Source organism: Perca fluviatilis, chromosome 11 (assembly GCF_010015445.1).
Source record: "Perca fluviatilis chromosome 11, GENO_Pfluv_1.0, whole genome shotgun sequence".
Taxonomy (NCBI): domain Eukaryota; kingdom Metazoa; phylum Chordata; class Actinopteri; order Perciformes; family Percidae; genus Perca; species Perca fluviatilis.
This window is the reverse complement of record NC_053122.1, coordinates 33419696-33446114: the sequence shown is the minus strand read 5'-3', so window position 1 is coordinate 33446114 and position 26419 is coordinate 33419696. Positions and strand designations below refer to the sequence as shown.

The following is a 26419-nucleotide window of genomic DNA, read 5'->3' as shown; positions in this document are numbered from 1 at the left end:
GGAAGAAAAGAGGTGTAGAAGCCTGACAAGGAGAGGAGGGGAAACGTGTTGTAAAAGTGTTGTAGCAGCACATTAACAGTTGGTCCCCGAGGACGCCTGGTGTAACAGCGAAACAAGATAAAGGCAGCTCTAAGCCAACTCAAAAACTAATCGGAGCAAAGTTGAACCAGGGGCTAAGAAAGCAGAAGGGCAGCGCCACCTTCTTTCCTCCTTCATCCCTCTGATGAAATTGGTTGTAAAAATGCCAAAGGCGTGCTTTCCTCGTTCCTTTTTGTTTTTGTAGGGCCTTATGATTTTTCACAAGCTGGGGCTTTAAATATTTCTGTGTTGCAATGAAAATTAGATCATCTCTTTAATTTTACCCCCCTCCTCCCTCCACACTTCCTCCTCCTCCTCCTCCTCCTTTGATAGCACCTTCTTTCCCCAGCCGTGGGCGAATATTCTCCTTTCAGGCTCTCATCCAATGGGGTTAGTAAAACACAAGAGGGATCTGAATATCACAAAGGAGACTCGGTACACAAATAAAAAAAAGTTGTTTACCAACTATTGATCCAGAAGGAGCTGGTTGAGAATACAGTCATTATGAGTTATTAGCACGAGAGAGGTGTATTGGCCGCTCCCCCTGCCAGAAGAGGAGCTGAATGGTGTCGGAGAGAAAAAGAAACACTGCTCATTCTGCAGCGAAGAAGAGAGGAAAGGGACACCCACACGGTCACGTATTTTTTTTTTTTACAACCAAAAGGCTCCTTTATCGGTCTGAAACCCCACAGGTTTTTGCCTAGGCAAGGTAATGTGTGAGCCCCAGAGAGTCTAAATTTGATCTTGTAGCTTTTACCATCATTAAAATAGAGTGGGGAGAATGAAAAACTGATTATTTCTGGGATAAATGGATCAATGTTCACTCTGAGCACCTCTGCAGGACCGTACGTTGACCCGCGTCTGATTTGTCACTTCAACGAAATAATAACTCATCAGCCATCAGTCAGAGCTCCACTTGTGTCTCTCTCCCCCCACAAGTTCACTCAACATAATTCGGCCTGCAGGGGTTTTGGTGCCACATGATGTTTGACAGCCATTTCTTCGACTTGAGTGAACTGACACCTCTGCCACGTGAAGAAATGAAGACGGATGTGAGGCTGCGGGGGGTGGGGGTGGAGAAAGTGTGTTTGTGTGAAGAGGTGGGGATGGGAATATTGGGGAGAGGCCAGCCGAGGGGAGTGATGGGTGCGTGTTGGGAGCGGGGGGTGCTCTTCTAGAACGGCCTCCAATTACATCCTGGGTGTGAAACCGTCCATAACACCCCGATTAGCCTGTCTGTCACCGTAATACGCCAGCAAACGCCACGCTGGCTCGGGTTGCCACTTTGCAGTGGAACACATTCCCTGTCAGACAAAGTGTGCGCCAGGGGCCATAAATCCTCGGCCCCAATCAAGGCCTGCTTCCAACAATACAGCCAATAGCCCAGTACGACCATTAGCACTCATGCCTCCCTTCCTCCCACAACAGATCCATCGCCGACACCTACGCCCATCTCCGCCGCGGGCTCCCCTCCATTAGCCGCTCGCGCGGCACGTTTCAGGGAGTGACTCAGCAGGCAGGTCCAGGCGACAGACGCCACCGGCTGCTTGTGGTAGGAGATGCCAATGTGCACCGTACGAGTGAAAGCAAATGAGTCATTCTCCCGTCATACCCCTCAGGGCAGCTTAAAAAAAAACAGAGATGTGAGGTGCCGGGGGGAGGGGGGTTCATAGGGAATCTGAGTGCCAGGTCCACAGCAGGGACAAGATCACAGCGAGAGGAAGAAATGCTGGAGGAGGTTGAGGTTTGCACCCGGAGCTGTGGAAAAGACAAAAAGGGACTCAGTCTAGTTCAGTGCTACCGATGAGTCATCAATCAGCCGTCGCTTGGCGTTTGGTTTCTTCGAGTGAAACACTTGACAAATGTGTAGGAGGTGAAAAGCAGTCAGGTAGAGAGGGCTGTCTACATTGACCAAAAATGACGTTGGAATATTCGTTCTAAAAAAAAAAACCCAAAGAGGTTAGAATATATTTGACTATCTACTTTTTGCGCATTATGGGCAAAACGTAAGCATCAACCAACGCACGCAGGTATAAACTTCAGGCCACTTCCATAGGCTACGGCCAAAGCTCATCGTCGAGCCTCTGCAGAACCCATAAATCACGCTTTATACTTGTGCGTTGGTGTGTGCGTCGATCTCTTTAAGAGAATAGCAGGGCCGGCGTGTGTGTCTGTGTGTAGGCGGAGAGTGTGTGGTAGAGCGAGTGAGAGAGTGACGGCGATTAGCTTCGGAGCGAGTAGCGACTCGAGAGTCGTAGTGAGAGGAACAAAGTGTCTCCCCTGTGATTTTGGACCACGGTGGGAAATCTGTAGCAGGAAAAGTGAACCATCTCCCTGGTTTCATGTTGTTTACGGAGAAGGAGAACCAGGAGACGAGTCGGGGGAAATGCAACGCTGCCAAGCCACAGGCGAGCGACGTGCGTCGCCGCAACGTGTAGTGACATTTTTGAGAGGTGTGCGCGTCAGGCTACGGCGTAGGGTCAGTGTATCTACGTACGTAGCCACGGTGAAGATTTAACGCAGAAGCATAAAATCGCGCTTTAGGCAGCAGTGACCCAGGCACACGAACGATCGCGCGCGAGGCAGGTGGGGGGGGGTCGGAGCAGCAGCAGGGCAGCTCCAAGGTATGAAGTCATCCTAACCACAGTCCATGCAGGGTGCGCGTGAGGACAGACCAGCGATGCCTGGCCAATATCCTCTTTTAAGAGCACATTCCCGATCAGATCCCGAGGGCCCTCGGCGGCGGAGTCAGTGTGAGGCTGGGCTCGAGGCTGCGAGTGCCTGGCATGACCAATCAAAGTCAAATTCAAAGCCCGGCAGTGACAAATTGGGCAAACGAATGCTTCAAACTCTTGCGTCACCTCTGCAAATACTTGAGACATGACAGCGTGCGCATGCATCTCGGTCCTTTCAACAGCATCTCTCTTCTCTCTCAGAGCTCATCACAGAGCCGCTTGTGTCTGGAAATGAATATCACCACGCAACAGATGGAAATTGAATTCCTTTAATCAGGCTGAATAACGGCCAGCACATAAAAGGCGACGATGCTGAGAGGGAGGAAGGAAAAAAAAAAAAGGTCTGTGAATATCTGTCCTGTTGGGTGACACATGCCGCTGCCGCCGGTCACACGGCCTACAGGCCACAGAGGTGAAGAGGTTGTTTGCTACAGTTACAAGGGCCATGAGGTGACCGTTTTATACACAACGTTTCTATTTACGCAGCTCTCAACATACCATAGATACCCTCTAGAATTAACCTGCTACCAGGGGTTGAAAAAAACTGACTGACCTGTGATGTGCATCCTTCTTAGAAAACAATTTGTGTTTTGAAAGCTCTCACGATATATCGTCTCTAGGAGTGTATTATTCAACTTTTGTTTTTGTTTAAGAAGGAAAAGAAAATCCCAATACTCAATGAATACTATCGAGTCTAGAGATGCACCGATAGACCGGCCGGTGAACCGGAATTGGCCGGTTTTCACGTGCTCGGCCATGACCGGCGAGCGGCAGGTCAGTCTGACATATGCCGATTTCATGCCGGTCAACGCTACAATTAACTGACAACATAAGTTATACAACTTACAGTTCTCAAGGACGCACGCACACACGGACGCCACATAAACAGTCTCTTTTTCCTTTCTCTCAACTTTTCAGACGTGTGTCAAGAGGTTCCCTACATGTGCGAGAATAGCGCGCTTCACACCGCGAGTGTGTCCGCGCTATTCTCACAAATGTAGGGAACCTCGTGAATTAACCTGCAACATGTCAGCTGTTTGGAAATTCTTCAGCGTGTGTGCAGAAGAGAACAAGTTTGCAATATGCAACACCTGCAAGGAAAAAGTAGGGCGTGGAGGGACGACGCCAAAGACCAAAATCACATTTTTTTGGGGGGGGGATATTGGATGTGAAAAGTAGGAAATGGTTCTAACATTGCACTTTATGGCGCTTTTCCATAACATGGTACCGGCTCGACTCGCCTCGACTCTACTCGCCTTTTTTGGTTTTCCATTACGAAAAAAGTACCTGGTACCTGCTAACAGATACTTTTTTTAGTACCACCTCAGTCGAGGTTCCAAGCGAGCTGAGGCGAGCCGGAACGGTGACGTGAAAACCTGCAGGCTGCTGACTGGTCGGAAAGAATCGTCACTGATCACTGCATTGCTAGCGACAGACGGCATTTTTAAATAGTTTAGCCAGCGGTGTTTTTTCGCTGCCGGAGGCTCCACGCAGAGCTTTCTCCGTAGCATACAAGTGGCCTGATGTTTATACTTGTGCGCTGGTGTGTGCATGTGTGATGTGTGGTGTGTGTGTGTGTGGGGAGCTGGTGAGCGAGGGAGAAGTGAGAGAGTGACGAGATTATCTCCGCAGCGAGTAGCGACTCTAGAGTCATATGTATGTGAGAGAAACAAAATGTCTGCCCTGTTCTTTCTGACCACGGTGGGAAATCTGGAGCAGTAAACGTTAACTATCTCTTTGATATCATGTTGTTTACGGAGACGGAGAACCAGGAAATGAGTCGGGGAAAAGCCAACGCTACTAAGCCACGCCCACGGCAGTCGCTATGACGACCAGCCACGCTGAGGCGGTACTAAAATCTGCAATGGAAAACGGACGCACAGCGCGTCGAGGCCAGTAGAGTCGAGTCGAGTAGAGTCGAGGCGAGCAGGTACCATGTAATGGAAAAACGACACAGGATGTGTGTGAATTTCTCACACCAGGAGTAATTTATATAGTTCTATTTTATAGTGATCCATTATCTGTTCACAAAATGTTCTATGTTCTGTGCAAAATGTTCTATTAAAGAAAAGATAGAAAATAAATATTTGCGTGTGCTGTAAAGTGGTTAGAAAAAATGAAATCGGAATCGGCTAAAATCCGTATCGGCTGGCCTAACTCAAAAGAAAATCGGAATCGGCCTAGAAAGTAATCGGTGCAACTCTAATCGAATCACAATACTTTTAGAATCGCAATACATGAAAATCGCAATACAAATCAAATCGGCAGCCGTGTATCGTGAAAGAATCAAATCGGGACAAAAGCATATCGTCCTGGCCCTACCTGCTACAAGTTTTGTTATCAATTGGTTTTTTTAAGCATAAAAAAAAAAAAAAGGATAGAATTGTGCGCCTGGGTAGCTCACCTGGTAGAGCAGGCGCACATACATAGAGTTTCACTCCTTTGCTGCATGTCATTCCCCCTCTCTCTCCCCCCTTTCATGTCTTCAACGGTCCTATATAAATAAAAGGCCTAAAATGCCCAAAAAAATAATAATAATAAAAAAAAAGGATCGAATTTCTAAAATGAAAACTAAGATTTTCTCCCTGTAATTTCCCTGAGGAAATAATATGGCTTGAATCTAGAAACGCAGGTAGCAGGGACAGATGTTACACAAATACTGATGCGTTCAACTGTGTAATGAACATGCCTTCAGCCAGAAAACAGGAATACTTTTTTTTAGTTTCAGCACCCCTACTGAAAGGGATTGGCACTGGTATGAATGGATCACCCACTATACACCACACTGGAGTTTTAGATTATCACCTTTACCGAGCCTATTGTGAAGAAATATGACGTCTCATCATCATCCATTTTTATATTGATAGTGACAGTGGATAGACAGGGAAAGGTGGGAGAGAGATGGGGGATGACACCCAGCAAAGGGCCGCTGGTCGGACTCGAACCCGGGCCGCTGTGAAAGACTCAGCCCAAATGGGGCGCACGCTCTCACTGGGGGAGCTCGAGGTCGCCCCATCATCCTGCAGTCTTGAGTTTGACTTCATCACAAGTGTCAGCTTTGCGCTTTAACATTCAACTCAATGTTTTGCGCGTCCTGTACTAATCCATACAGCTGCTCTTTTCTTTCTTAAATGTTAAACAGTTATATGTACATATTTGTTTCTGTATTTATTGTTTGTTTATTTCATATTAATGGTTATATGCGTATGTATGCACCAACAACCAAGGACAATTCCTCCTTTCTGATTCAGATTCTAAAAAACAATCCGTGCCAAATGAATATGCACATACAAAAGATTAACAGAGAAAATCATGTTATTTGAATACATTTTACAAGTCATGCAGATGTCCACAAGATCCCCTGCATGAAGATATTCACCTTTTTGTACAAGTTTTTCTAACCGGGCCCTAATTCTAAGACAATGTACACACTTTGACAATTATTTTTCAGTTGTTTTTAAGAACCAGAAACCCCTTCTGGTTCGGGCCTTTTGGTGCCTTTTGGTGACTTTTTTGACCAGTTGAGAAGACCTTATTACCGCTGAATTAAAATCAGGCATTCATCTCCTGTTATATATCAAATATTACGCAGGAATGTCAGTGTTAGACTTTAGGATAATAGCATATTTCTTCAAGGAAAACGTCTGAAATTGACTGAGAAGGAGTTAATGGCAACCCTGAATGGAAGGGAAAGTGGCCCTGAATCCCTGTTCGTGGCTCTCTATTAAAATAAACTTTATGATTGCCGACCATTCATCCCTGCACAGTCGGTCTGCGTTACTGACCCAGGCGGCAGCACTGTTGGTGAGCAGGCGGAGAGAAATCCTGTCAGAATAATAGATTAGGCCCACAGCAGGACACGCTGCAAAGCGGGAACGTTCTCAGTGAAACCTTGGGACGACGATTAGCTTGGAAGCAAATCACAGCTTGTCTGCTCTGTGGGAGGCGTCTAATGCGGGAAATGATTCTACCTGCATGTCAGGCAATAGAGGACAGGGCGCCGGCCATTCCAACCCCACATGAAGTGAATTGTGAACATGTCAGGTGCTCTTACCATTATACTGTACGTGCAGCGCATTAACTGAATGAAAAGAAAAACTAGAGACCATCTTGCGATGGGATCACACCAGCCGCGACGCTAAAATCGGGCCGGTGGCGTAAAGTGTGGGGGCGGATGGTCCCTTCCCTACTTCCTACCCCCCCTACATCCGGCGCCCTTGCTCGGACCTAACCCACCTTCGAACTTGGCCTTCGTTTGATCTCAACTACACACCTGTAAATGTTCACGTCTCTATCTATCTTGCACGGGTATGGCGCTATCACGGTGGGAAAAACTACCATGTTTTTCTGTCATTTATCTGCATGTTTGACCGAGGTGGGGCTTAGATCCTACATACAGACAGACAGACAGACAGACAGACAGACACACAGACAGACAGGTAGGCACATGATAAATAATAGAACAGTCTGGTAAGTTCAGAAAATGACATCACTTCACTGTAACTCAGCCTTTAAAAACCAGGAAAAGACAACGCTTATGTCTTATTACGATATCCAAAATCTAAGACGATATATAGTCTCATATCACGATATCCATATATCGATATATTGCCTAGCCCTACACACACTTACTGTACGTTTTTTTTTTCCAGAGTTGACGACAACTTGAGTAAAAAAGTAGAAAAGCAGTATTTCCACCTGCTTTGTCTGCAGTTGTTTTACACAACCACAGCGTGCAAAAGCTGACTGTATGTAGCATAACGGTTTCTCTTATTTTGCCACAAAAGCTTAAAAATAAAACATTTTTTGTAGAGATGCACCGATTGGCCGGTTTTCAAGTGCTCGGCCATGACTGGCGACCGGCAGGTCAGTCTGACATATGCCGTTTTCCATAACTGACAACATAAGTTAGACGCGACAGCACAGTCGCTTTTCTCTCAACTCTTCCGCCATGTGTCGCGCGCACGACACGTTGGGGGGATATTGGATGTGAAAAGAAGGAAATGGTTCTAACATTGCACTTTAGATGTGTGTGAATTTCCCACACCAGGAGTAATTTATATAGTTCTATTTTATATTGATCCATTATCTGTTAAAAGAATGTTTATGTTCTGTGCAAAATGTTCTATTAAAGAAAAAATATGTGTGTGCTGTAAAGAAAAAATGAAATCTGAATCGGCTGGCCTAACTCAATGAAAATCGGAATCGGCCTAGAAAGTTGTAATTGGTGCATCTCAAATTTTTTGTAAACTCAGCTACTGGCTGAGACGGCAGCCCTGTTTTTTTAAATAAATATTGTAATGATAAAAACATGACGCAGGAAGGTGACGTAGAGTCGCTGTAATCCCGCCAGAGTCCTTCATGGAGATGTGATTTGGGTTTGGCCACCACTTGTCCTGGTTGTTACGCTGGGTATTGTTGCACAGATGGACCTGCAGCAGGCGTACCTGGTAATGTAAGCGGCCCTGTGGCTGTCAGCACGGTGCCTGTAAAAAGCCTCCGTCACAACTATTTGGCTATGCAGCACATAAGTCAGAGCTCCAGTATACAGACGTCTGCTCAGTCCAGTCATCCATCAGAGCGCTTTCTGCCAAGTCAACAGATTCTCGTGGTGGTGGGCAGTCGGGGGAAAGGCCTCTCAGGTTTTGTTTCAGCATATCGGGAGAGAGAGTGTGTGTGTGTGTGTGTGTGTGTGTGTGTGTGTGTCTATCCCTTTACATCAGCAGTAAACCATGTAACGGGCCAATATAGCCATCTATACCCCCAGGACTCCCGATTGTTCCAGCATGTGGAAACTCAGCTGGGACAGTTAATTCAATTAAGATGACGATTAACTATTTTATTCACAATCTTGCCTGGAAACTTTCCAAAACTGCCTCATCTTGGACTCATCTGACAAAAGAGTCTGTCTACTCATCTACCTGTAAGCTGCAGGTAAAACAAAAGAAAAATTACTAAAACCATGACTTGATTATCAAAATTCGTTTCCTCCCAATTAATGAATCGACTCATCGTGACGGCTGTAATCCCAGTAAAAGTGGCATGACATCAACTACCTTAAGGCCCGAACTGGCGCTGAAGGTTGGCAGTTAATTAACCGATTAGTCAATCAACATAAAATGACCTGTGATTGGCCAGTCTAAGCTATGCTAAAGATTATTATGGAATCTTTGCCCAACAATGGCAAAAATTAAGTGCCTAGGCTACCACCACTCTAATCAACTCATTATTATCTAGCAACTAGAGTTCGGCAATATATCGATATTATATCAATATCGTGATATGAGACTAGATATCGTCTTAGATTTTGGATATTGTAATATGGCATAAGTGTTGTCTTTTCCTGGTTTTAAAGGCTGCATTACAGTAAAGTGATGTACTTTTCTGAACTTACCAGACTGTTGTAACTGTTCTATTATTTGCCTTTACCCACTTAGTCATTATATCCACATTACTGATGATTATTTATCAAAAATCCCATCTCATTGTGTAAATATTTTGTGAAAGCACCAATAGTCAAGATCTACAATATCGCTGCGGTATCGATATGGAGGTATTTGGTCAAAAATATCGTGATATTTGATTTTGTCCATATCGCCCAGCCCTAATTGCATCTCTCTCTCTCTCTCTCTCTCTCTCTCTCTCTCTCTCTCTCTCTCTCTCTCTCTCTCTCTCTCTCTCTCTCTCTCTCTCTCTCTCTCTCTCTCTCATTAGACCTCTTTTCATAACTGCGTGAGTCTGTACAGACTGTGTTTGATTAACAGCTCCTTGGCTCTCCTGTTAGTTTTGAGTTTGGTGACCTCATATTTCCCAGCATAGATACACACGTCAGCCTGGGCAGAGGTCTAATCATCCAGAGTGACACCTGTGCCGGTGTGTGCAGGGCCTTTGAAATACGCCATAGTTAAAATGTAATGGGCCCTTTTCACAGCAGCGATTTTCACTTGTCATAGCACAGGTGTTACTAATAAAAGTAACGATTTCTCAGCTCCATTAAGTGTTCCTGCACGCCATTGGATGAACCAGCATGCACAATACAAGGACTCTGGCAGTGCCTCACCTAAATGGAATTCACTGCAGCCATTTCTTATGTTATTGATTACACCTGTGCTTTTCCTGCTCTAGCGTGTCAAAAATGTCTGCTGTAAAAAAATATATATATATATATATGCTCCCTCTCTTCAGTGGCAGGCTCCTGCACTTTCATCAAATAGTACAAGAGGTGGTGTTTGAACCCCTGAGGTACACTGGCTGGCTGCACCCCTCAGATGTGTCTGCACCGCTCCTGCTGCTGCTCCTTGAAACCCCCCCCCACCACAGTGGAGCCACCAGAGAGATAATCCTGCAATGTCCCAGATCTTTATAGGGAGTGAGCCCCTGATGGGAGCTCGCAATGAGATTTGAACGCAGCGCCGGTCACATTTCAATCATAGGAGAGAGTATGGTAAAGGGGCAGCAGAGGATTTGCAGCAGGGTGGCGTCCCCATGCATGCAGAATAGCACTAAAACTTACTTTAAGCAAAAAAAGAGGTCCCTTGATAGTTCTAAAAAGCACTGCAATATACGGTATACCGATCACTGACCATCCCACAGGTCAGTCTGACTCCAGAACCACCAGCTTGCATGTCCTATAGGCCTACTTCATATAAAGGTTTGGACAGCACTTCAATTGATACGTATTGCCACACCTTGTCCTATACTTTTAAATTAGCCCTTAGTTCTTATCAATCTCAAAAATGGATCTATTTATCAGTTAGTAAAAAAAAAAAAATCAGTTATCTATTAGGTTAATTTTTCAAGCAGAAAAGCCAAACATGCCCCAGTTCCAGCTTCTCAAATGTAAGGATGTGCTGCTTTTCTCAGTTCCCCCCCCCCCAAAATAATTATAAGCTGTATATCTTATGGTTTTGGACTACTGGTTGTACATAACGAAGACAAAGACTCTTATTGGGCTTTGTAAAACTGTGATGTGCAATTTCCAATGTTTTGACATTGCATAAACCAAACGATTAATCACATCCAAAACATAATTCTCAGAGTAACTAATAATGAAACTAACTGTTACCTGCAGCTCTAAAAAAGTATAAAAACACACACTCACTGCCACGGGGCAACAGGCTGAATATAGCAGCACCCCCTCAATCTCACACTGCATTGCACACATAAGGATGAGAGGCAGAGACTATCTGCATTACATTACTTACAAATCCTCGGAATGGTCATGCAAAGTTCAGCAGGACAGCATCATTTAACACCCCACAGGCTGTGTGTGATGAAGCATTTGTGATGGATGAAGTGCTGCTCTCCAAGCACACAAATGCACAACAATGGCGATGCACATCATTATACAGTGACCCGAGAGATACCTCACTCCCAGCCTGCGGTGTTCCTGGAGTGTTGTGACGGGATTTGATCTGAGATCGAGATCTCCTTAAAAACTTACCGAGCTTCCCCCGGGACTCCTCCAGCTTCTGGATCTGGTTCTCCAGGAAGAACATGGCCACTGCGAACGCCAGCAGCGCCAGAAGCTGCAACTTGGGCGGCATCATGACTCTGAGTAGCCCCATCAAATCATCCAGAGAGGGATTGGGTCAGTCCATGCTCAGAGAAGGAGCCACTGGAAACACACACACACACGCGCGCACACACACACGCACGCACGCACGCACACATACACAGACACAGCGACGACGGTGATTACAAAGCGGCGGAGTATCTGAGCATGGCCCTCTCTCCCTCTGTGTGTGTGTGTGGATATCTCCCAGTGTTCAAATCCTCTGGTTACCTCAAATGCGACGTGTTCATGCTTTGCTTGATATTTTTTTATCAAGTCAATTCCCAAAAGCGGAGCGTCGTAAAGCCCTAGAGGTTTCTCCACAGTGCGAATTGGTCTCTCCGGGAAGTAGGAGCGGTGGTATCGTTACCAGCCGCTGTCGCCTGCGTCCCCCATGTAGCGCTTCCCTCTTGACCCATACAGTGTGTCCACCTTCGCACCACGGACAGACTAGAATTACTACCACTTAGGCTATTGGATGTATCAACAGTCCACCACAAGGCTGAGGCTTTCTATTCGTCGACGATGTTTCTGTTCAAACCGGATTGGACCATTTTCACAAACTGAGCTGAACTCGGACAGCAGGTGTCGCACTTCTTTTTGAACCATGGTGGCAGCAGAGGCGAAGAAGACATGTTGAGTCGACTTTGGAATATGCCAAAACTCAAGAAACATAACATGAAATGTAATTCTTCGAAATTAATAAAATATTCATAGAAATATTGATACAACTACGTGAACGATGTTATGTCAGCAAGCGTCGAACAGTTTTGGGAAAACAAATGGTCAGTTAAGAAGTTTAACGATCAGGCGCGATGGGGGCAGCCCTTCCATAAATAAAGGGGTCCTCAGAGTAGATTTGGCTAACAAAGCCAGGCTCTAAAATGTCGGGAGAGGTGTATCTCCTGTGGCTTCTCTCGCTTTTACAAACGGTGAGTTTATTAACACTGAAAATGAACAATTGTCGGCGCAGTCAGTAGTGCTTTACAGGTAGAATAGCTAAGCGGTTGGCCAAGCTGTCAGCTGTCTAACGTTATGTTTCGTTTTGTGAGCCGCATCCTGGTGAACCCGGAGCTTCAAAATGACGTGGCTTATCCTCAAAACATGTTGGGGAAGCGAATCCTCCTCGGTGACTAGGTTTTGGTTTTAGCTAGCTTTTAATATTTTGGGCGGACGGTGACCTCGTGTTCTTAGCCAAAAACGGCAACTTGGTTATGAGGTCAACGGCCAGATGGTTACGTTGTTTCCACGTCGAATAATCCGATCCAGTCAGACCCTCTTCGTAAAAAAATAAATAAAAAATAAACTGAAAATAAGAATTGTATGAAGACTGTCAAACTCCTTATTGACAAGAAGTTGCGATTACCAAGAAAACTTTACTATTTTAGACTTAGCTGGTGGTAACGACTTAATTCTACGTTGCTATATCGTCCCGGAAGGACATCCAGTCCAGTAGGCGGCTAGGTAACGTCACAGACCTCGGCACGATTTTTGTTTTTTAGCCATAACTGGGACGTCTTGATTGAGTCATTGCACGTCTCAATATTTGCTTGGAAGGGACTTTTTTTTTGGTATATGTGCAGTTTAGTGTCCCAAATTCCCCATACAAGAATGTCCTTAATTAAATATGAACCTGCTAAACCACCTCTACTACCCTAACCTTAACCTGTCTCAAATAAGACCCTCATCATTTGGGGCACTCAGTTTTTGGAAAATAATTTGTGACACTAAACTGCATGTAAGCCCTTTTTTTTTTTTTTTAATAGGGTAATCAAACATTAGAGGACCAAGGTTTCCGGAATCCTGAAAGCGAAAAGAGATTAGGTCAAATGTACCTAGTAGCTAGCCTGTCAAAGAAAAAAAAAAAACAAGGTACCTAGCAACATCAGCTGAGTCCTCGGTTTTCACTGACACCAGGGCATTTCTACTTCAGTTTCGCATTTGTTCTTTAGCAGCAAAGAGCATGAACACACCTCAGACTGTAACATCCTGTTAATGAGGCTGCCTGTTTAGTTACCCACATTCCTACCAATCCCAACAATCCGATCTCTTGTATCAAAAAAGTCCACACTCAAGTTAATTTAGTTTGTAAAATAATTTTAGTCCTCATCAAGTGAAAATGCAAATATTTGCCGACTATAGTTTCTTTCAATATCACAAACCAAATTAATGTTCTTATCAATTGTTCTTTTTGTCTGTTGGTCACTCAACAAGTACTCTTAAGGTGTCGCAAATTTTTGATTATTGAACACCAACTTTGTAGATCATAGATGATGAAATGGTAGTTTTAGCATTACAGTTACTTGCAGCACTACATACAAGGATTTTATTGCACTTTATTCACAATTATTCAGTCTCAATTCCTAATTTCAGGCTTTTAAAAAAAAATGGTGACATAAGTAGGGCTGGGTATACTTTCTTTCACCGACCGAATTACCTCTAAAGTATTGAGTAGGGCTGCTCCCTCTTAGTCGATTAGTCGACTAATCGGTCGTGTTGGTCTAGGGCGCTGACACACCAGGCCGTCTCTCAAAATCTGACGAAAATCTTTTAAACTGACCTTTGTTGAGCTGAAATGAAGACAGATTCAGCAACTTCACGGCCTATTTCACGCTTAAAATGTTTTCAGAAACACGTTTCGGTGAACTATTTTAGTACAATATGAGATCGTATACTGAACGGCCACCATGACAGTCTGGCTTTGAATTTCCGGAGAAAACAAACCTATGTGACGCGTTTGTCCAATCAGCTGCCGGTTTTCATTTCTTTGGCAACATTACAGATTAGCGCCGCCTGCTGTTATAGAGATGTATTACGTCTTGTCTTTTTGGTCTGTTCTGTGGCAGTTTTTGGTCCTCGGGGACCCGACTGATCATATCGACGGGGTTTTCTGTCAACGGTCAGCCGTCGGCTATATGTGTCTACACAAAGGAGTAAATCTCATCAGCATCAGTGAGCCAATAAGCATGCAGCATGCTTCTACCAAGATCTAATAATGCTGCTGATTGGCTGTTACACATCATAGAGACAAGCAGATAAAACTCTAAGTATGAAATATGAATAAAAAGATTTGTGTCTGTAATGTTATTTCTTTTTGTTTTTATAAAATTGGTATCGGGGTGGGGGTGGTAGTATCGTTTAGGAACCGGTATTTGTATCGGTATCTGTACCGGTATTGAAATTTTTTGAACAATTCCCCAGCCCTAGACATAAGGCTTTTTTAACCTCACACACCTGCATATGAGGAGTAAGCACTTTTATTAATCCCTGGCTTTTTATTTTTCCCTCTCTGTGGGACTCTTATCTCCTCCTTCCTCTCTCCAGCTGTCGGCGTATGGTGCCGATCTGTCGTCTGAGGCATGCAGGGAGCTGGGCTTCTCCAGCAACCTGCTGTGCAGCTCCTGTGACCTGCTCGGGGAGTTCAGCCTCAACAAGCTCCAGCCTGACTGCGGGCAGTGCTGCCAGCAGGAGGCCCAGATGGAAGCGCGCAAGGTAAAAGGGAACAACAGAGCTCCAGGGAGTAGGCAAACTGAAAGTAATTGCCTGTCTAGATTCAGACACAGCGAGGAGTGTTTTGCAAATACCTTTTTTAAAAGGAGATTCAGTAGGAGTGGGGAAAAAATTGGATCGTATGTATCGTGATTTGTTTTTGCGACAATTTGTAAAATCGATTCTTTTCCCTAGAATCAATGTTTATTTATTTTTACCAATGATTCACGGAACTGTTTTCTGTTATACGGTACCGCTGACGGCGACTACATCATATCCGTTTCCAGCAAAACAGACCAAAGCAGAAAATGCCAAAAATCCACGTTATGATGTTCTTTACAAATTAAATAAATGTCAGACTGTCTGACTTACCCGTGATGTGCATCCTTCATAGAAAACAATTAGCTTTTAGAAATGTCTCATGATATATTGTCTCTAAAAGTGTATTATTCAAATTTGGGTTTTCTTAAAGAAGGAAAAGAAAATCGCAATACTCAATACTATCGCGATAAATGAATAACGCAATGCAAATTGAATCGGCACCCGTGTTTCGTGAAAGAATCAAATCAGGGACAAAAGCATATCGTCCCAGCCCTACGGTTTTAGTGAGAATGGAGGAAGTGCAACCAGAAACGAGGCTCACAAATGTGCATGCGGTAAAATGATCAAATAAAAGGCACTTATTGTTAGTCTGAGCTGCACGGCTGAGACTTGACAAATTAGATGATGCACAGCAGACAGTCTATTAATTGTGGGGCCTTGAGCTGATCTGTATGCTGTCTCCAGTCCTTCACTGAGTTTTACAGATGACAGGCTTCTCAGTGGATAGTAGCGCTGAGGACCTCTGTGTCAGAATGTGTCACATTTATTGACAGCATTTGAGCTGCTCCTAAAAACAACCCAGTTTCAGCCTCCCTGTCACTGGGTCTGTTGACACCGTTTGCAGCTGTGCATCTGATCTGAGCTGCCACACACAAACCGTGTCAGTCGCCGTCCGTCTCAATCGTTCTCTCTGACGTTCAGAGTCGAGGCTCCTTAACCCCAGTGTGACACTCCCCATGGGTTCAGTTATCAGGTTTTGCAGTAACAGCCACTCTGTAACCAATAGGGAGGGGGGACTGTGTGCTCATTGCTCTGGTGATTACATCAAATTCAAAAGGAGTCCATGCTGGGCTCTCTGACAGAAACTCTAGCCTCTTTTACACAGACAAGCCACAGTACTGTACAGTACTTTTTTTTTTTTAAATACACTGAACAAACGACACTGGCATAATGCTGCCCCAGTGTGTGATTTTTAGAAAGCATGCCAGTATTTAGGTAGGTGGGTGGGTGTTTTTTTTTTTTTTGCAAAGATGTCGATTTGGCTCTGTTACTATTACTACTACCTCCGCTGCCGGCTACGGAACAACGCTGTCCTCCAATTCCGTGTCCGTCCCTTTCATACACAACGGCGAGGCGGAATAGCGGCACAACGTTCCCACCTTGAACAGGCTGTGTGAAAAGGGCTACTGACTGAGTCAAGTGATGGTGGAAAAACAATGTAGATCTTCTTTGATTAAGCAAAAGCCCCCAGAGAGGGAGTGTGAGTGTGTGTGTGTGTGGTATCCTAGCAACAGCACCTCTGGAAAGTGCACACCTCATTAAACCTCTTGATGATAACTCTGTTTTCAGGCAGACACTTGGAGGAAAGATTACTCCTCTTCCTCCTCACGATTGGAGCGAAAATGTCACTTAGAAGAGCGATGGGCTGTCTGAGGGTACCAGTAGAAATGGTATTGTCACTACGCACATTTTCTCCTCAGACAGCAACAATTATCTGCCTTAAGGATTCTTTCAGTCTCGCAATTTGACATTAGTGCCGTATCATTAAAACCTCTGAGAAATGGCTTATTGCACAGCCTTGTCAATTAGTAAGATTCACTGAGCATGGAGGGCATCTCGGTTACTCATTTTCAAATGTCTGCTTCACCTCAGCTCCCATTGGTGCCATTCTACAGCATTTCTCTGTAGAGCAGGAAAACCTTCCTGAGAGTCTCTTAGACGGTTGATGGCAAACACACGTGAGGCCATCATTCCAGGCTTTTTAATCGTTTGACGATATTCAATTTTTTTTCTATTCAGTCAATACATGAAAAGACCAAAACTAACAATGAACTGATCCAGCTTACAAGCATTGCCTGTGTAGCCAAGCACAACAGCTCTGCGGCTGAAAATAGTCAACAAATCAACTAAAATCTGTTTTAGGAAATGATGTAGTCTTGTTTTGATTAAAAAAAAAATTTAACAACATATTTGTGACTTTTTTTTATTTATTTATTTTTTTAAGATTAATGTAGGAACCAGTGGGCTTGGGGCTAAAGGCCACCCACAGGCTGGGAAAGTCCAACAGTATTGAAGGAAATTGGATTATTTACAAAATGAATGCATGCTATATGTGTTTATTTTAATCCTAAGAGAATATGAAGCAGATGATCAGAAAGTAAGTATACAAAGAGAGGCAGAAAGATCGTCTTGATCCATGCACACCATGGCGTTTGAGTAACTACGCAGTTAGTGAAGGAAGAGAGTCTCTGTGCAATAGAAGTGAGCTTGTGACCGGAAGGTTGTCGATTCAATCCCCAGGACCGGCAGAATTGATCTGTGGGGGGAAAGTGGTGTACGTCTAGCTAGCCTGGAAGGCCCCCCCCCCGACTGTGGGATAATGAGGCATTTTTCATAACCAAGAGATGGTGTGTCAAAGTTTAATTGGTAGGTGCAGCTGGCATGCGAAGTATAAAGGTGTGTTCCGAGGCACTTTTTTTGACCAACTCGGGGAGTCAGTCAGTCCGACTGCCTTTTCTGCTGAAGGTCGGCCGTCAGGTTGGTGTGTCAGAGACTGTGGTCAAATAGTCAAAAAAATACGTCCAATGTCTTTTGCTAAACATTTTTCCTTGACGTTGATGGGAAAACGGAAAGGAAAGATGTGAAGGAGAATTCATGAAAAATTAGGAAAAGACAGCCACAGTGGTAAGAGAATCCAACTGCACTCCCACTAGGCTACATCATTACGCAATGGCGGATGTCATTGACGTGGGTCTGCTGTGGTGGCATTTAGAGCAGGGGTCTTCAGTGTTTTTTAAGGCAAGGACCCCTTAACTAGAAGAGAGATGGAGCAGGGACCCCCTACTACATATATTAAACTGGGCCTACAATAACTTGTAGGGCAGACTAAAGCCTTTTTATATATACATTTTTTGCATAGAATACTAAGCTATTAACATAGTTGTTTGAATGATTTTATGAATCTTGTTTTAATGTTAAACATACATGTGGCACTGTGAATCCTTAGGAATAACTGTATCTGTGGATGGCCTTAGTGACTACCTTACCTATAGGCCAGTTTGCTTATAATATGTTGGATTAATTTGGAGGCCCCCCTGCATTGACTCTGAGGACCCCCTAGGGGTCACGGACCCCCTGTTGAAGATCCCTGATTTAGAGGATTCGACCAGCTCGAACCATGGCTGTCACTTAGATATTTCTCGGTCATTTTAGTCAATAAGCAAAAAAAGACTATTTGAACCGCAGCCTAAAGGCTGTTTTATGCTTCTGCAGCAACGCCACGCCCTAGCTACGGCGTCGCTCCTACGGCATCGTGACCCTTTCGGAGTTCTGCGTCGGGGTTGCTTCGCATCGCGGTGCATTTCACCGCCACAACGCTGGGGGGGGGGTGATAAGTCTGAGGTTATTTGCGAGGTGTCTGCCAGCCAGTTTGTTATGTTAGTTAGTACAACTGCCCACAAAGTACAGCTTGCTGGCGAAGTGCTAATTTCCAAACGTTACTGACATATAGACACTTTACAGACGGATAAGCCCGTCATTGTAACAACAATATGTCTGAGTTGATTTGCAAAGCTGATGTCAGTGAACTAGCCTGTTGCTACTCCCCACAGTAGGCTGCTTGAAACACCGACTACCAACATACAGGACGAGTTGACCAATCGCAGTCCTTGCGGTCTGCGTCGCCTCGACGCGAAGTTGCACATTTTTGGAGGTGCACGTCAAGCTACGGCGGAGGGCTCGGGGGGGGGGGTTCACGGCGACGCAGAGGGGTCCGCGGGGGATATGCCGTCGACTCGACGCAGAAGCATAAAACAGCCTTAAGGCCTGCAACTAACAATCATTTTTTATTCTCAAGTAATCGATTATTTTCTCAATTAATCGATAAGTTGTTTTGTTTATTAAAAAGGTGAAAACCGTCGATCAGTGTTTCCCAAAGCCCAAGATGACGTCCTTAAATGTCTTGTTTTGTCCACCTCAAAGATCTTCAAATTAGCGTCACAGGGGAGTGAAGAAACTATTAGTTCTCAAGGACGCACGCACACACGGATGTGACAGCACAGTCTCTCCCCCTTTCTCTCAACTTTTCTGCCGTGTGGCACGTACCCGCTCGCCGTGTGAAGCGCGTGTCCGCGCTATTTTCGCATGTAGGGAACCTCGTGAATTAACCTGCAACGTGTGTCAGCTGTTTGGAAATTCTTCAGCGTGTGTGCAGAAGAGAACAAGTTTGCAATATGCAACACCTGCAAGGAAAAAGTAGGGCGTGGAGGGACTACACCGAAAACCAAAATCACTTTTTTTTTTTTTCCCAAACGGTTCTAACATTGCACTTTAGATGTGTGTGAATTTCCCACACCAGGAGTAATTTATATAGTTCTGTTTTATAGTGATCCATTATCTGTTCACAAAATGTTCTATGTTCTGTACAAAATGTTCTATTAAAGAAAAGAGAGAAAATAAATATTTGTGTGTGCTGTAAAGTGGTTAGAAAAAAATGAAATGGGAATCGGCTAAAATCGGTATCGGCTGGCCTAACTCAAAGAAAATCAGAATCGGCCTAGAAAGTTGTAATCGTTGCATCTTTAGAAACTATACTATAAAATATTCCCATTTAACAAGCTGGAATCTGAGAATTCTGGACTTTTTTTCTTCTTAAATGACTCAAACCGATTAAACTATTATCAAAATAGAGGATTAATTTAACAGTTGCCAACTAATCGATTACACTTTGTAGCTTTAATCCACACCCTTCGTATTCACAGATCTGTATTTTGCTCGTCTGCAAATCCGAAGAATAAAAGCCTATATACTTAAGAAATCGAGTTTCGTTCTTCTTTGTCCCAGTGTTCGGTTCCTACGAATCTGTTAGTGGATATTTATTCAAAGTTGAAGAAGTCTGAACAGACAGAAGAAGAAGAAGAAGAAAACGACAAGAAACCACCAACACATTGGTGTTTTCATGTCGACAATAAGCAAATATATATATCCTATATCGCCAGCCTTATCCTTTTTAATCTTGACTCCCAACAAAAAATTTTGTTTTACGAGGTAGGAGGCTTACGGAATAATTATGTCGACTTTTTTTTGAAGAACTAGGGTTGAATGATCCAGAATAATCCTCAATTAAGGAAGAGAAATTCGACATCTTTTGACATTTAAAGTCTTCATTGTTAGAAAAACCTGTTTTATTTTTGATTTTCTTGTTAACCTTTTAGTCTCATCGGTCAAGCTATTTATTTCATTGACCGTATGATCTCATTAATATTGCCATGTTTTCCATGTTTTAGGCCTATCATTTGCTTTATAGTTTCTTGCTCTCACCAGAGTCGGGACTTGTCTACGTTATGCCACATGTGGTAAAATGAAAAGCACGGCTATTTAATTCCAGCAGCGCTGGATTGTTTCCAGAAAGACAAAACGAACGAAGGAAGGAAAAGGGGAGAATCTTAGCTTTGCATGCATAATTTTTAATTTGCTGCGTGAACCAGCCAACCAGGCCATTTACAGCTCTCCTCCCTGAAACGGCGAGTAGAGCGTGCCCTTGAAAATACTGCTGTGACACTCCAATTTCCTGTAACTTATTGTATATTGGCGCTGGAGGTTTGATTACAAGTGAGCCCTGCGCAAACGGCCATCCATCAGCACTGCTCCATATGCACAGGCTCACGGTTTAATGACCCCCAAGGAGTCGCCTGGACACGTTTTATGAATCGGTCTGCCTGAATCCAATTACTCCTCCAGGCCAGACATCCTACCACCAGCAGGGCCACAGCCAGTGCTGTCAATGTGTGCAGCATTGGTGGCGGGGCGGGTGAGGGGGGTGTGACTCCTCATGGATTACCTGACATTGTGTCTCTCTGCACACAGCTCTACGCCGGGGCCATCCTTGAGGTGTGTGGATGAAAACTGGGGAGGTTCCCTCAAGTCCAAGGTGAGTTCTCTATTGGGACACGATGATGCAGTACAACCTCTTCTCTCCCCGCTATTGGCTTCTCTTCACTGGTTACCGGTCAAATATATAGAATAGATTTTTAAGGTAATGTTACTTGTTTTTAAGGCATTACATGGTTTGGCCTCTTTTTATATGTTGCTGATCTCCTTACCCTACATCACTCCTCCAGGAACCTAAGATGGTCTAATCAGTTCCTTTTTAGCTATTCCACAGTCTGGGATGAAAACAAAGGGTGATCGTGCCTTCTCCGTTGTGGCCCCGAGACTCTGGAACAAACTTCCCATTCATATTAGGTCCTCATCTACTGCCGAGATCTTTTAAGTCTTGTCTTAAAACACATTTTTATTCTTTGGCGTATGATTTAGTTTAGGGACATTTGTATAGAAGTGTGCTGTTTGTATGATGTTCATTGTCTGTATTTGTATTGTCTTTTTGTTTTTATAACCTAATATAGCTTTGTACAGCACTTTGTTCAGCCTAGGTTGTTTTTAAATGTGCTCTATACAGTAAATAAATTGACTTGACTTCTCATTCCTAACTCGTCATTTGGGGACGCTTGGTCGGTGGCTCTCAGCGTCGGCTAGCAAAGCCAGAGGACGTTGGTTGGTTGGGTGGGTTGGTGGATGGGTCAAATGACACAGGACTTTGACCCAGGAGACCAGGGTTTGTGTCCCGCATGTCACCGAAATGTACATTTTGTAACCCCCACCCAGGATCTTTCCGTGAAACCTAGTCTCTCTTTGTCAGACCCTTCCTCCACAGCGCTGCGTAGGAGGGTCTGGCTAGTCGACACAGCATTCCTGGGATGGGAGAAAAACGTGCTCTGGTTTATTGGAATTTCTTTAAACCAATCACAAGCCGTCATGGGCGGCGCCAAGCACGGGACAGAGTCTCTGCAAAAATAACCTCGGGAAGGAACTTGTTTCGGCGTACGTTCAAAGGTTGTTTTAGTCGTGCGACAGAAAACTCCGATTGGACAGATAGTCTAGCTAGCTGTCTGGATTTACCCTGCAGAGATCTGAGGAGCAGTTAACCAGAGTCCTCAGAAACCACCAGAGTTTAGAACGGCAACACAAAGGAAGCGGAAGGTAACGGACATCTGGCCGAAAAGCGGGACATCCGGCGGAATTTCCAGCTGCACCGGAGCAATCCCGGAAATTAAATCGTCGTGGATCTAGACTACCCTAAACCTGTCACCGAAACGTACATTTTCCGCAATCTTTTCTTAAACCTAACAATATATCGTTTTATCGCAATATCAATGGTTCATCAATGGTTCAATTTGTTCAATAAAATGTTTTAAATTCAGCAAGCGATTTGTTGTATTGCAGCAGAATACTGAAAGCAGCAGAAATGCAGAACTGAGTGCATTTTAATGTTTATTTATTGCAAGTTAATATCGTTATCTTTCCCTAAACCTAAATGTCCCGTTCTTGTGGCGCATGTCAGTTAAACTTTTTTTTTACATTTTTACCAAATCGGTCCTGAGCCAGAGCGTCATAAAAGTGGCGCCAAGAATCCCAGCTCTAAAGGAGACTTTCTGCATCAGTAACAAACACCAAAGGCCCCTGACCACGCGTCCCTATTTGTGTTGGATTATAATCTAGATTTTTCTTTTTTCTTTTTATTATCTTGTTTTTGACATTTACGGCTCTTCCCTGCAACTGAGCTTGTGCTTTGTGTAGGGCTGCCCAATTAAGCCCAGAGACATCTCAGTCTACAAATCCTATCCTACAGACAGAAACAGAAAAGTCTTTGTTTGGTACTGATCCTCACAAAAAAATCACACTTTCAATTATAAAAAAAAAATAATAATAATAATTAATTAATAATCGCAATTTGATATTTTCTTAATATTGTGTGGGGGTGGGTGGGTGGGGGTGATTGGCCTGAGGGCCGATTTTTCAAACCAGCTTTTGGAGTTGTCGATCCTCTGTGTCTTGGGAGTGGAGCTCCCATCTACTGCTCAGTGTAACATTTGGTGAATCGAGTGTCAGGTTCCATTGATGGAGTCAGCATGGGGGGGGGGTAGACGTCTGGAGCCCTGTCTGTGCCATATGGCCGCCCGTTTGTTTACTTCAGCTGTAGCCTTCCTGTGTTCTCAACTGTCTCCGCCGCTGTTAACGCTGCATTCCCGAGAGGTTTTTGCAGTTGTCACTAATTACGGACCTCGGTACTGAAATAGGCTAATTGGCTGCCCGATATTTGTCTCACCTGTGTTTTTATTTCTTTTTTTTAAATCTCCTCAGCTTTTGTCAGGAGTGACAAGCCGAAGATGTTCAAGGGTCTTCAGATCAAGGTAGGTATCATGAACGATGATGATATAATCTCATAATTACACACATTGAAATTGCTTTTTCTTTTTTTCCACATGCAGTTTAAAGAGAAATCCAATTATGTCAAATGACTCACAAACGTTTCTCTGACTCTTTTGTTGTTAGTGTTAATAGCGAACTCTGTTTCTTTCTGTCTCCCCCCCTCCCCCTCCCTCCCACACTGCAGTACGTGAGAGGCTCAGATCCTGTACTAAAGCTTTTGGACGATAACGGGAACATCGCTGAAGAACTCAGCATCCTCAAGTGGAACACAGACAGCGTGGAGGAGTTCCTGAGTGAGAAATTAGACCGGATATAGACACGTGTATGTTTTTGTTTTTTGGAGTCTATAGTTAAAGGCTCGCATTCACCCAAATTCCAATACCTCTGGTGGTATGTAGCCATGCAGAGATTTACTGTTATTACTGTTATGTACATTTCTGCGTCCACCTTTCAGGTAAATGGGAGTTTTGTTTGTGGTGCTCGCAGCACTGAAAAATTTACATTTTGAAAATATTCTACATTCCAAAAAACTGTGTCCTAGGCCCTGTAGATCACCCGCCTAAAACACCGTCAACAATTGTCATTGGAACTCCTTTTTGTAGTAAAGAAATAGTCCAAATGAAAACGGAGACAATATTTCTGGAAAGGATTTGCAGCGCAACAAACAGTTGCGGCACAAATCCTTCTGACATCTCCAACGGACCTTTTCGAGGTGGAGCGAAACCATCTGCTTGGCTAGAGATTAACTAGGGGCTACTGAGAATTTGGGTGAACCGACCCTTTTTTTAGTTGGTTGTGAAAAATCATGTGACTATGAATAATGGATTTTTACCAAATAACTTCTGTGAGTGTGAGAAGACATGATCACAAAGCCCAGATGGGGCAGGACATCCGAAATAATGACCAACATTACTGATTAGGTTTGAAAAACAATAATGCACATCATTAGCTGTTTTGTCAACCTTTTGGGAGTTTACGTCCCCTTGTCTGTCTGATATTCCTGTATGATTATTTTTTTATATAATGCTCAACATTGTATATGAAGGGATTTGTAGTCAAAAATGAATCCTAGTTGCTCTCCAAATGCAGAGGTCTTTGCTGAAGCGCCCGTTAGTGACGGCCTCACAGTAAACCACCTGTTGGGATGTGAGGTCTGATGTGTCTCCGTGTTTTTCGGCATCTTCTGCTTCGAAGGGAAACTGGATTTATTTTGGATGCTTGTTTTGGAGCGAGTGAGGCGACAGTTTAAATATGCAACAATAAACAAAGTCTCTGATGGTTTTTCTGTCATGACTTCATTTCTTTTTTTTTTGTCTAATGGAAAAAAAGTGTATGATAACACAATCCTCTTTGTTATTATAGTACAGATGATCTCTGACTCTCCTCATACTGCATTAAAACCACAGACTCAGGTCTGTTGATGACATCTAGTGGTCTGAAACAGCGTAACAGCTTGGTGCTGTGATGGGGGCGGCACCCTTTCCCAAAACATGCTTATACCCCTTTTACACCAATGGCTCAACCAGGGTTATACCCAGGTCGACTGTGTGTTTGAATGGGTGCCTCCGCGATCTGCTCGCTCGCCAGGTGGGTTAAATCAGGATAAGACGTGGCCGGGTTGGAATACTGGGTAGAGCAGGCGCACATATACTGAGAGGTTTATGCCTCAACGCAGAGGTCCAAGGGTTCGAATCCGACCTGTGATGATTTCTTGAATGTCTCTCTCTCTCTCTCTCTCTCTCTCTCTCTCTCTCTCTCTCTCTCTCTCTCTCTCTCTCTCTCTCTCTCTCTCTCTCTCTCTCTCTCTCTCTCTCTCTCTCTCTCTCTCTCTCTCTCTCCCCCCTTTTTCACCTAGCTGTCCTGTCAAAATGTAAAGGTGGAAAAGCCCCAAAAACTAATTTTTTTTTTTTAAGAAAAGAAAATCAGGGTAAGACTAGGGTCAATTTCAATGTGAATTGCGCACGACGATCTGGGTCACTACCAGCCGGGGCGTGACAAATGATATGATTGGTTGGCAATGACAGTGGGCGTAGTTAGTGGGTTGTTCAAACTTGTAATTTAGCCCTAATATGCCCAATGTATTGCCAAAACTAGCCCTAAAATATATCTCTAGAACTTACAACAATATATTTGTGAGTAAAAAAATGTTTTCTCTTTTTCACATGAATTTTTATTTATTTATGCTCACCTCCTTTTTAGGATTTCCTAACCTAACATAGTGGACACTAACTTTGGCTCTGTATTTCCTAATCAGATCATTCTCTGAAAGGGAAGAGGAAGTAGAACCATCTCTTCTAATGCAGGATGATGCAGCCCAAAAATACTGGATAGATTAGAAAATTACTCAATCGCCTTAAGATACACACTGACCTGGATTTCCTATCACTAGCTTCTACCGTTCAATTTTTATACAACTCCCAGTCTGGATAAGCAAAGGGCAGCAGTGTAACCCCTGAACTTCCTTTGCGTGTTGACCGCTTATTTCACGAGGTGCTGTTAGCTGTTGTTTAAATATAAGTTTGCTACAGATAGCTACATTTTAACCAAACGCATAGATATACTGTATGAATACATCTTCCTTGATATGCCTTTACTCGTAAAAGTCCTGCATTAATGAAACATGAACACAAGTCTCACAATCGGTCGGGTGTTCTCATTCATATTCTTACAGAAATTCAAACCACATATTTCACAAATCAGTGTTTTATTAACATAAAAAAAATGATTTTACAAAACTCAAGTAAAAAAGGCTTCAAATTACATACAGCATTTATAAATATCTAGTAGCCACTGAAATGTGCATGTGAAAACTACATATTTTGCAACTCCTGTATTACACGTGTTGGACTGCTGTTACAGTGTGAGTCATTATTGACTCCCATTATCAGTTAAGATGTATTTAATGCGTATATGAGGAATTAAAAGAAGAAAAAAACATCCCACAAAGCATGCTGCATGTCTACAGCTAAAAGCC

General features: G+C 43.8%; 2 protein-coding genes across 3 annotated transcripts in view; one reads left to right on the top strand and one right to left on the bottom strand.

The window, feature by feature from the left end:
• The window catches only part of hs2st1a (heparan sulfate 2-O-sulfotransferase 1a), a 39416-nt gene extending 27503 nt beyond the window's left edge, over window positions 1-11913 (bottom strand). Inside the window, exons 1-2 of one of the 2 annotated variants that reach the window (XM_039815451.1) lie at window positions 11599-11913; window positions 11257-11430 (exon numbers count right to left, since the gene is read on the bottom strand). In XM_039815451.1, the coding sequence (XP_039671385.1) occupies window positions 11257-11380 (124 nt within the window). In that variant the 5' untranslated portion in view covers window positions 11381-11430; window positions 11599-11913. Of the gene's footprint in view, window positions 1-11256 lie in introns of both variants that reach the window. The other variant, XM_039815452.1, reaches the window with a different exon arrangement.
• Window positions 11914-12189: 276 nt separating this feature from the next.
• selenof (selenoprotein F) lies at window positions 12190-24424 on the top strand. Its single transcript, XM_039815453.1, has 5 exons — window positions 12190-12299; window positions 14692-14859; window positions 21043-21106; window positions 23377-23426; window positions 23630-24424. Exons 1-5 carry the CDS (start codon window positions 12252-12254, stop codon window positions 23759-23761), a joined length of 462 nt encoding a protein of 153 aa, XP_039671387.1. The 5' UTR covers window positions 12190-12251; the 3' UTR covers window positions 23762-24424.
• The last annotated feature ends 1995 nt before the right edge of the window (window positions 24425-26419 follow it).